Here is a 12259-nt window from a genome sequence, read left to right on the forward strand (position 1 = left end):
TTCTTTATCCATTTGTACACTGAATGACACTTAGGTTGATTCCATATCTTGGCTCTTGGGAATTGTGCTTTAATAAATGTGGGAGTGTAGCTATCTCTTCGGCATGCTGATTTCACATTCTTTTAATATTTACTCAGTAGTGGGATTGCTGAATCACACGATAGTTCTGTTTTTTTTTTTCTCTTTTGAGGAACCTTCATATTATGTAGGTTGTTCCTTTGCTCTGGGGATTGTTTCCTTTGCTGTGTAGAAGTTTTTGAATTTGAGGTAATCCCATATCTGTATTTTTGCTTTTGTTGCCTATATTTTTGAGATCGTGTCCAAAAAAATCATTGCCCAGACCGACGTCATGGAGCTTTTTGCTGTTTTCTTCTAGCAGTTTCATGGTTTTGGGACTTATATTTAAGTCTAATCCACTTTGAGTTGATTTTTGCACATGGTGTGCAGTAAGAGTCAAATTATATTCTTCAAAATATATCAAAAGTAGACATATGTAGATATCTACTTTTCTCCACACCGTTTATTAAAAAAGACTCCCCTTATTATGTATTCTTGAAGCCTTTGTTGAAAATCAGTTGGCTGTAAACATATAGATTTATTTCTGGGCTCTCAATCCTGTTCCATTGTTCCATTTGTCTGTTTTTATGCCAGTGTCATGCTGATTTGGTTACTATAGCTTTGTAAAATATTTTGAAGTTAGGTAGTGTGATGCCTCCAGCTTTGTTCTTTCTGTTCTGGATTGCTTTGGCTATTCAGGGTCTTTTATGGTTTCATACAAGTTTTAAGACTTTTTTCTAGTCTGTGAAGAATGTCTTTGGTATTTTGATAGGAATTATGTCTCTAGATTGCTTAAAATATGAACATTTTAACAATATTAATTATTTTAATTCATGGGCATGAGCTGTCTTTCCATTTATTTGTATCTTTTTCAATTTGTTTCATCAATGTTTCATATCTTAATATATTTTTAATTATTATTTATCTTCTCTTAATCTTCTTTTTCCAGTGCAGTGGTACCACAGTGGAAAAAGCCACAAGTTTCTTTAATAACGACTAGTTCAAAGGCTCTGGGCAGACTTTGCTCTTTTCATCTCCCTATGACTATTTCTTGATCATATTTCTTCTTTAAGTTTATATTTCACAGACACTCTATTTACCCCTCCTTCCCTCCCTTCCCCTTTTCTCCCCTTCCCCCTTGCTCTCTTACCCTCTTCCTTCCTTCCTTCCTTCCATTTCTAAATTTCATGGAGATTTATTAATAATTTTATCTGCTTCATCCATCATCTTTTGTGTGTTCTTTGCCTATGTTTTGTTTTCTCCTCTGATATTTGTGCATAGATGTCATGCTGGTTCTTTTTCCATTATTACTTGTACTATTTGCATTGGGTGAGTTGTTTTTTTTTTTAGCTTCTGGTTTGGATGGATGATTGGGCTTAGTGATTTGATGTGCTGCTCTAAGTTTGACTTTCTCTTTGTTAATCTTCAAGCCTTTTCTTAACAGCACCCTCTTCTAGGTTTGGTTCTCTTCTGACTAGTAGGACACCCTGGCTTAAAGTGGAAGGCTCCTGACATAGGTTTTCTTGTGCATAAAATAGTTTATATCTCTTTAGCCGACTTAGATAAAAATTCTCTGTTTCCCTAAAACTTAACCCTATTTTTACTGTACTTGGTAGCTCTTCTTCGTGTATGATGGTTTGGGCTTATAAATATCTAGTCAAAGAGGGTATTTCCTTTACTCTTTCTCATCTTCCCTTTCATTTACCATGGGTTTCAAAAAAATTGAAGAGCAGAGAAATTTTTTCTGTGTTACTAACATAGAAGTTTTTCAGTCACAGTCTTTAACTTGACCTCTGCCTTTTAATTTGTCTTCTTGTTCTTTTATGCTTCACTCTCAAACTGCCTGCCCAAACTGTGTGACTTCTCTTCCTTGCAAGCTTGCTCCATTTAGCTTAGAAGGTAAATTGCAAGCACTTCACAGGGACCCCGCACGCCCTGAATGAGGCGGCCCTTGCCACTTACTTCTCAAGTCCTTGCTTTTATTCCTCCTTTACATTCTAGCAATACCGAGTTACTTGTATATCTGATAGGATTCTATGCAATTTCACATCTGTACTCCTTTTCACATACCTGTTGCTGTTCTGCCTGGAGTTCTTCTCCTTTCTTACTTGCCTTTAAACTCCTCTGTATTCTTCAGAGCTCAGTTCAGATGATTCTTGCTTCTCAAAGCCTTCTTTCACGCTTTCGTACCGAATCAATCTCTCTGTCCTCTGTGCTACCTCTTTAACTTCATGCATATTTTGATCATTGTATATTTTTTACATTATAATTATTTGTTTACATATTTTTCTTTTTCACTAGATTATGAGTTCCCTGAAATTGTTCTTTGTGTCTCCATCACTTGGCACATGGCCTGGTAACAACAGGGTCTGAAGTAATAAATTGAATCAAAATGAATGGAGAGATTCAAACCTGAATAATAATGATTTAGGCTTAATAGGAGAAATATTTTTGAATGCATGCCTTGAATTTTTGTTTTGTTTGATTTTGCTATATTTGAAAATGTAAAAAGTATCAAAATAAATAAAAACAAAGCAGAAACAAACATAAAATATTCTGTAGCTAAAGGGACTTATGATCAGAAAAGAAGTGAAGAGGAGAGCTATAAGAATGCTGGTAAGAGTTTACATTGTAAGAGCAGAGGCTTGCTCTACATGGAGGAAAAATAAGTAGCCAGGGATAAAACCACATGTCTTTCAGGTGTGGTGAAACGTATAACCAGGGAGCCTTCCTGCATGCCTCCATTGTCAGGTTTAAGAGGATTATCTGTTCCTGGGATTCAACCTCTGTTGTTAAAATAACTACTTATATTGCTGATTTCAGAATATTTCTTCTTTTCTGTGCTAACTTTTTTTTTCTTTCTTTTTTGAGAAGGAGTTTTCTCTTGTTACCCAGACTGGAATGCAGTGGCGTGATCTCGGCTCACTGTAACCCCTGCCTTCCAGGTTCAAGCAACTCTCCTGCCTCAGCCTCCCAAGTAGCTGGGATTACAGGAGTCTGCCACCAAGCCCAGCTAATTTTTGTATTTTCAATAGAGACAGAGTTTCACCATGTTGGCTAGGGTGGCGTTGAACTCCTGACCTCAGGTGATCCACCCATAAGCTAACTCTTTATGCCCATTTCCAGCAATAATGGATGTGCACATCTCAGTAGTACAATGCAGTAACTTGTTTCAGTGAAAGGTGAAATACTAAGTGAGGATGGAAATACTCCATATGGCTTAAAATTCCACAAAGCCAGGCATATGGGAGACATTAAACGTGGAAACTCAACATGACTAATTTTCATGAAACACTGAAATTGATATTTTTTTATCCACTGCCTGGACATACTGCAGAATGCATCCCCTTAGGACTCTAATGGAGCCATCTGGAATTTTTCAAATTTAATATCAATGCTTTGCTTTTGCAGAAAGGCAGTAAAGACCCTGCTTCACAAGCTCTCCACCTGAGACATTCAGTTGTCCTTTGGCATGAATTTTACTTTGTTCCTTTAGCTCTGTGACAAATTAATTGCAAACAATCCAAGACACATTTTTTACTTACTTCTGATTGGCAAACACCAGGAATGAAGATACTTCCTTGTGGCTGACTCTATTATGACCTAAGCAGCTGAAGAAATTAGCTCATGTCTTTAAAATATATGTTGTTTTAGATTCAACTTCTAATTTCATTTCACTTCTCATTCAATACTTGCCTCCCTCCTTTGTTTTCTTAATTAATGAAGGAGAGTATGGGTATCTGTGCTTCTGGGTACTTTTGATGTCCTTTGGCTCTGAGAGTATCCACATTATAACCAATTAGAACTTCAAGTACATTCTCTGGGACTTTTTCTTGCAGCTGGCCTAGGAGCAGGCAAACTTGCCTTAAAGATGGTGTAACAGTAACATGATGACTTTTTGGGAAGCTCCAGAATATGTCAGTTTGAATATCAGTGTGACAGGACTGAGGTTAATTCAACCCAACAAATTTTAACTAAGGCCTCACTTGTTCTAGACAAAGATGTAGTCTTAGTTTCATGAGGGTTCCAACCCAGTGAGAAAGGCCAGTGTGTGGATAATACAAGAGAAGGGAATCCGGTAGGAGGATAAATCAGCCCTACCCAGGGAGGCCAAGTGGTGTTTCTTGAGCGGTGTTGACTTAGGGATTGTGGTAGGTAGGTTTCCACTTACCACTCCCTATGTTCATCTTCCAGAAGCTAATTTCCTTTCCACCAAATCTTGGGATTCTGTGGTTTTCATGCGAAAGTCTACTTTAAGCAGCTTGCTCAGTTGAAGTAAATTGATACTTTGCCACTCATTGAGGTTTAAGGCTTTTTCTCCATTACCACTGTGTCTTTATACTTTACTGTTCACTCAAATAATAAGCAATAATATTACTAACCAGTAGATAAAATCATATCAATCATCCCCAAATAGCTAAAAATGAGCTTCAACAATTTGTGCATTGACTGAATAATGATTCTTGCCCTGACATTTATCTTCATGTCTCATAAATATTAGTTCTAATAATTGGCAGCTTTATTGCCAAACTCCTGAGTTTATCTTTGGTCATTTCCCTGCTATGGACTTCAGTGGGCCAATCATTCAGAGAAGAAGACTCCTTAAAAATAGGGAGGTATGTTATATCTAGCCTTTCCCTTCATAATTTCAACAACTCTGAATATAATATCGTATGTCTCTCTTTCTCCCCAGTAAAGAATTAAGTGTGAGTCAAAGCTGTAGTCTTCAAGCTGGAGGCGAATTCATCTCCAAGCTCAGGTCTATATTGCTCAAAGTATTTCCATTACTAGTCAAGTGAGAGAAGCAACCTTTTTAGGGTTGATATGATTTTTCATTTGAGATCTGATTATCATAATTAGAGTAGAACTCACATATAGTTTGCAGAAGTTGTTGAGTTCCGAAAGTTTTGTGGAATCCCAGTGATTGCCTTCTTGCCTCCTGCTGTTTCTTCCAGGTTCTGAGACATAGGGCAGCAATTAGAGGGTCAGCTCATCCAAATGTTAAATTCCACGAAGAGTGGAAACAAAACCCAGTAATGATAAGGATGCATGCTATTCCTTTTACCTCCGACTCAATTTATACCATTCAAATAGATCTCTTTGTATTGACAGATACCCAATCTAGTGCTTATTTATTTATTTTTACATCCCTGGCATTTACACTGAATGCCTGTCCTTGGGCACCACACCTCAGAGGATTTCATCTATATTACATTTCTATGAGTTCTCTTTTTTGTGTGGTAAATCTAGACTTAGGTAAGTTTTTGCAGCCTAGGACACCATGCACAGACTGACATTTTAGTAACCTGTAACATCCAACCAATCCAGGTAAGGGTTGGGGGCTGTGGACTGAAATATACCATTGCAATCAATACATTAATTACACTGTCTACTATATTGAGTTTCCATTTAATTGAATTTGGGGTTTTAATTACTTTGAAATTATTCTTGACGATTGTCATAATTATCATATAAAATATTGATCATGCTTATTATTTCCTTTTAGGTCACCAGTCTCTTCAGAAGATTATGGTAAGAATCATTTTTCTGATTTATACCAATTCAGAATTAAAACTTGACCCCTGGTCTTTGCAATTCATTGTCAGAGCAAATAATTGTTTAAGAAAATTTCTCTAAGATGTTGCTTTGTGGTTTTTGAATGTGAAATGCCAAACACTTTTAAAACCTTAAATCACCCTAGCTGAATTTGATACCTTTCAAATCTCTTCCAACTAGTTTGGTTGACAAATATTGTGAAGACTTAATTTATTCTGCCTGATTTCAGTCTCATCCGCAGAAACATTTTGTGGTTTTGGGCTAGTCCTGTAACTTTTGTGACTCAGATTTTTGTCTTTAAAATGGGAGTTTATGGTAGATATTCCCGACCGCCCCTTCCAGATTGGACATGGGATCACGTTCCAATCACTCATTTGCAAAGAGCATCCTAAGTCTGAAAGGAGGTCAAGCAGTAAGTGGCATTTGCTGTTACCTAGTTGAGATGAATTGTTTGCATTTTAAGAGACAGCTATTTCACTCAAAGGAGAAAATACCTAATTTTGTTTCTTCTCACCTTTGGAGTTGTTCATTTATCCAGTCACTCACAAAAATGTTTATTAAGTGGCTACGATGAGTCAGTTATGCTACATAATTATGTTTTACAAATATGCTATATGGAACTTTGGTCTGGGGCCCCTTTGTATCTTACTTGGACTTTTGAAATTCTCTCATAATTGGTATCCATACCTCTAGATTTTCCTTTCCCTAGTTCATTGTGTACCTAGCTAGCACCAGAATGATTATTCTGTAGTAAAAATCTACACCTATTGCCTCTGGAATGAAATCTTTCCAATATTGTATTTTAACATGGACTAGTCAGCACTAAATAAAGGAATCTTTGTCTTCCTCGACTGCTTATGGCTTCATTTACCATCTTTTCCCTTCTCCTACCCATGATCTATATTCCAGCTGTGTGGCACTACATCTAATTCTCTATCTAGTTTCTGGAGCTCGCTGTCTTTACCACACTTCCCTGCTTTTATTCATGCTGTTCTTTCTGACATATAAGAGAGAACATACTATTCACTCTTTTGCCATATAAACAGTTTCTATGCACCTCACCTCATCCTCTGTGAGGGCTTGCTGATCTGCTTGTCATTGTGCCAACTATTTTTCACATTCTAGGGTTTAAAGCGCAAATTTCATGCTTTATTTACCTGTTTTCCCTATTAGACTGTGAGTGCTTTGATATAGTTTCCAACAAATAGCAAACGATGAAAAAGTGTTTATTAAATGAATGAATGAAAAAAGGGATGAGTTTCAGGCAGGCCTCTTCTACTGCCACATTGTGAAATCTGAACTCAATACTGGTATGAAGTTGTATTATTTTCTATGAAGAATCATAGGGAAAATTATGTTCAGGCTGATTACATCAGAATTAGACAATCGACCACCTGATGGTAACCTGCTATTATGTGCTATTTTGCTGACTGCTGTTGGTATGACTAGGTGTTTGCACATGTATATATGCCCTTGGCACTTCCATGTTCACATTATCAACTAGAACTTGTGCTTGGTTTTTATTTTGAACTCTGATTCCCCTTAATGACTTTTAATTGTCTTTGCCTTCCTATCTAAAGAATTTATCCCGCATTCAGACAAAAATGGTGGATGAGGGAGACTTGTAAATGACAAGTTATAGTCCACTAGAACTTCTTAAGTGGTTGTGAAATAACAGGGGGCATATGTCAGGGTCCTTTGAAGTCCTAAAGGATCACTACTGACAGAAAGACTTGCTTGGTATTAAGAGCACTTCAAAACTGATTATTTTAAGAACCTTATATGTGATTAGTTGAAGAAACATTACAGACATTAGTGGGCTATTATAATTTTGTGGCTTCAAAAAATTTATTACATGTTCATACCTCTTCATAGTTTGTTTCTGTAACTTCCAAAAATAGTTCAAGTACATAATGCAAAATTATAGTGATGGTTTACCTATCTTATCTAATTGTTCATAATTTTCTAGGCCATATATTCTTGAAAAAAGTATCTTTTTTCCTTATTGCCAGGATTTTCTATCTACCACTCAAAATATATTTTCTTCTGTTTATACATTTTTAAGAGTTCCCATGTATATGGCTAGTATACAACCTCTTGGATGTCATAGCATCAATCTTACATATTATTTGTACACAATAATGGCACTGAAATACACTTGTAAGAGAGGTGAGAAGTAGCAATTCTTTTTCCTCAAATTTATTGGTAGAAAATTTAAGGCACATTGGGCAAATGGATTGTGAAATCACAATATGAAACCCTATGTCTCCTGATTTTCTTTTTTGTTTGCTTTCCACAAATAGTCCTTCCTCTATAATAACTAGTCACTTTGGCTCTCTCTGAGACAAGAATTTATTCTTGAAAAAATCTACTTTTTTTATTGTCCAGTTACCCTGGCATTCTTCATTCCCATGGTACTCTTTCATAGAGTGCTTGAATACAGTGGCTTTGTCATTTAACTTACCTTGTTTGTTTTGTTTTCCTTATTTGTAAAATGGGCTAATCATAAACTGCTAACCTCATGGGACTGTAGCAAGTTCAATTGAGAAGTCATTTGTAAAATGACTTTCTAGTTTGTTAAAAGCACCCCAAACATAGTATTTTTCCAGCATCCAGGCAGTAGAAGAGGAAGCACGAGTTTTTCTGTGATGTTTGCTTGGGAGTATGTTCTGCCCTTGAAAAGTTAAAAGCAGATGGGAGAGAATAACTGTTTCTTTCATTATCATTAAATTTCCTCTGGAAACCTTTCATTACATCAGGGTGAGGAGGAATAAAATGTTTAATACACCATTTAGCTTACAGTGCCAGAGTACAGACTTAGTTGATGATTAGGCATGTGGTCATATAGAATTGGCAACACAAGGTCTAAATGTACATAAACTATTTCCATATTTATATAATAGTGCATCAGGGTCACTAAGAATAAAGGCTAAATTGTATTGAGCACTTATTATGCAGAAGCCCTGTGCTGAAGTGCCTCAACTGCATTATGTCCTTTCATCTTTCACGAATAACTCTGTAATGGATGCATCGCTCCCAGTTTCACAGCTGCAAAAGCCCGCTCAGAGTGCTTAAATAACTTGCTTAAGGTCACATAGCTGGTAGGTGAGAGAGTTCATTTCCAGACCCAATGCTAACAACCAAACTCTTAACTCTCTTTTATCCTCCAAGTCCCTGGAAAACCAAAGACATGATTGAATGGATAGAACTATGGAGATAATTCTTCCCCCCTCTAACAAGAGTATATTTACTGCTGTGTAAGTAATTTCTTTTTAATGACAAAACAAAGCAGAACAAAAATAACAACTTCTCCCTCCTGCTGGCAATGATTTGTCCCTGTAGAAAAAGTAAATACCGATGTCGCATTTTCTCATAATTAGTTAACTGAGTGAAACTGAAGCTTCAGGGAAACCTGCCATGCTAAACCCCAGTGGAAACATTACGTTTTAATGTTACATCTGGAAGCTGGAGCCCTACTCCTTGTCAGAAGATAAGCTTGGCAGTGATTGATTGCACTGTCCTCTGTGTTTCCTCTGTATTGAATGCCTATCACTTCATCATTTAAATTGCTCCTGGAGCCGTCTCCTGGGCCCAGGCTGCTTCCCTGGCTCTGAGAGCTTGTCTTCTGTCACCTTAGCTTGCTTATTTTACAGGCTCCTTGGAATGCTGCCCTTACTGTGGCTACCTGTGCCAGCACACTTAAGGCAGGTCATCTTCCAACTAATGTCAGTTCATTTCCAAAATAAAAGGCATTAGTTGCCTCTCAAAAGAAAGTGCCAACAATGTGCTCCATGCTCCACACATACACACCACACACAATACACACACATACACACTTTACACACATATATACACCACACACACATTACACACACCACACACCCACACACATTACACACAGACATACATATACACACCACACACACAATACATACACACACAATACACACCACACACACATTACACACACCACACACTCACACACATTACACACAGACATACACATACACACCACAGACATACACATTACACACACCACATACACATACACCATACACATTACACACACCACACAAACATTACACACACCACACATACACACACACCACACACACCACATACACACAATACACATACCACACACATACACACAACACACAACACATACACACCACACACATACACACAATACATATACCACACACACACACCACACACACCCTACACACATACACACGTACACACACACATACACATATACACACACTCATCCCCCCACCACATGCTCACATCACACACACACACACGCACGCACGCGCGCACGCACACACACACACACACACACACACACATACAGATTTTTAAAAATGTCCCAGTCTCCTCTGCTGTTTGAAACCAGATTGCTGAATCTGATGCTTGGCAAATATTGGCCTCCTAGACCTGTTGTCAACAACGGCTGTCACATTCTAGAGCAGCTTTTGTTGTTGCAACACTAACATAGTGGACAAGAATTGCAGTAATGGCTATCTGGAAATAAAATTATCACAACTACAGTTACTAGTATAAAGCATTCAAGAAGGAATCTACTGTCAGGCTTGGAGTCGGCTGTACTTTGCAGTAGGTTATTGATACGGTTTGGCTGTGTCCCCACCCAAATTTCACCTTGAACTGTAATAACCCCCATGTGTCAATGATGGGGCCAGATGGAGATAATTGAATCATGGGGCAGTTTCCCCCATACTGTTTTCATGATAGTGAATAAGTCTAATGAGACATGATGGTTTCTTAAATGGGAGTGCTCCCGCACAAGCTCTCTCTTGCCTGCCGTCATGTAAGATGTCCCTTTGTTCTGCCTTCGTCCTCCACCATGATTGTGAGGCCTCCCCAGCCATGTGGAACTGGGAGTCCATTAAACCTCTTTCTTTTAGAAAGTACCCAGTCTCGAGTATATCTTTATTAGCAGCATGAGAAAGGATTAACAGTTATACAAAGAATCACACTGTGGACATGGCCCAAAATCTTTGATATCAATGACTATACATCAATTCACTTTTCTTTTATGTATATTACTGAAACAGATACTATTCATAAAATATATGAAATGTATCTGCTCAATTTAAATATTGAGCAAAGGAACTACTGTGTACTTGGCAGTCAGACGAAGAAGTAAAACATTGTAGGAATTTGGGAGCTTCATGTAATTTGCTTTCCTAATTATGTCCCCTTCCCTCTCCTTCAGGAATAATTACTGTTCTCCCTTTTTGTTAATCATGTCCTTATTTCTTCTTCTTGTTTTACTACATATGTGCACATCTTATATATGAATGGATATGTGGATATATAACTCGTATATATATTCCTATATGTGTGTATTTGTGTGTGTATATATAGTTTTACCTGTTTTGAATTTTACAAATTGAATCATGTTGTAATTTGTTTCTTTTATTCAAAATAATATTTCTTGTGATTTATCCTTATAGATGAGCACCATATTCATTTCATTAATAGTTCATGTAGTATAGGTACTCTGTTGTATGAACATATAACAATTTACATATCCAATCTGCTAATGAATGTTTACATAGATAACACGTTTCTTAGGGTTGTGCTTGTGTTTTTGTTTTGCTGTTGCAAACAGTATCACTATGAACATTCTCTTTCTTTGTAACTCTTTCTGGTATCCATGTGCAAGAATTTCTCTAGGACTTAAACCTGGGAATTGCTTAGTTAGGTGGTAGATTATACACACAGTTAACTTGTAGCATTATGACAAATTGTTTTACAAGTGATCACATTAACATACACTCACAACTTCAGTGGATGAGAGTTCCCATTGACTTGCATCCTAGTCAACACTTGATACTAACTGATTTGGAAATGTTTGTTAGTCTTGTGAAATATGAAATGGCATCTCACTGTGATTTTAATTTGTAATAAATGATTACACATTGGATCAAGCATCCTTTCATATACTTATGGGCTATTTGTGTTTACTCTTCTATGAAAGGTCTTTTATTTATCTCACTCACTTTTTACCACCTGGTTGTTTGTATTCTTCTTAATGATTTATGAACTTTTTTATATATTCTAGGTAAAAATTGTTTTGTTGACTACGCGTGTTATACATTTTCTCCAGTTTGTGGTTTATCTTTTTGAGCTCTCTTTGATGTCATCTAATGAATAGATGGATACTCTTTATTTTACTATAGTAAAATTATTAAAGTTTTCTCTATGGTTTATGCCTTTGATACTTTTTAAAGAAATCTTTCAAAGTATAATCATAAAAATATTGTCTTATACAATTTTTATAGTGCTTTCTTTCGTACTTAATAACAGAATTGATTTTTGTGGTTTGGTAAGAGGTAAAGGTCAAATTTTATTTTCATTGTGTTTGTATGCATAACCAGCTATTTTATTATCCTTTGTTTTTTTCACTGACTTGAAAACCCAGTGAACATGAGTCTCTAGGTTCTATTTTCTGTTATTTTGATCCATATATCTACTCCTGTACTATTGTTTTAGTTGTTATAACTTTGGCATGAATCCTGATATCTATTAGAGGATATATCCTATAATTTTTTTTCTTCAGGAGTGAGATGGGATACTTGAGATTTTCCTGCTTCATATAAATTATAAAATTAGGTTA

General features: G+C 36.6%; 1 protein-coding gene across 17 annotated transcripts in view; it reads left to right on the forward strand.

The window, feature by feature from the left end:
- DGKI (diacylglycerol kinase iota) overlaps positions 1-12259 on the forward strand; it is a 448494-nt gene that overhangs the window by 390339 nt on the left and 45896 nt on the right. For all 17 annotated transcript variants that reach the window (XM_035254659.3, XM_035254662.3, XM_035254663.3 and 14 more), the window contains one exon: positions 5564-5589. In XM_035254659.3, the coding sequence (XP_035110550.1) occupies positions 5564-5589 (26 nt within the window). The remainder of the gene's footprint in view (positions 1-5563; positions 5590-12259) is intronic.

Source organism: Callithrix jacchus, chromosome 11 (assembly GCF_049354715.1).
Source record: "Callithrix jacchus isolate 240 chromosome 11, calJac240_pri, whole genome shotgun sequence".
Taxonomy (NCBI): Eukaryota; Metazoa; Chordata; class Mammalia; order Primates; family Cebidae; genus Callithrix; species Callithrix jacchus.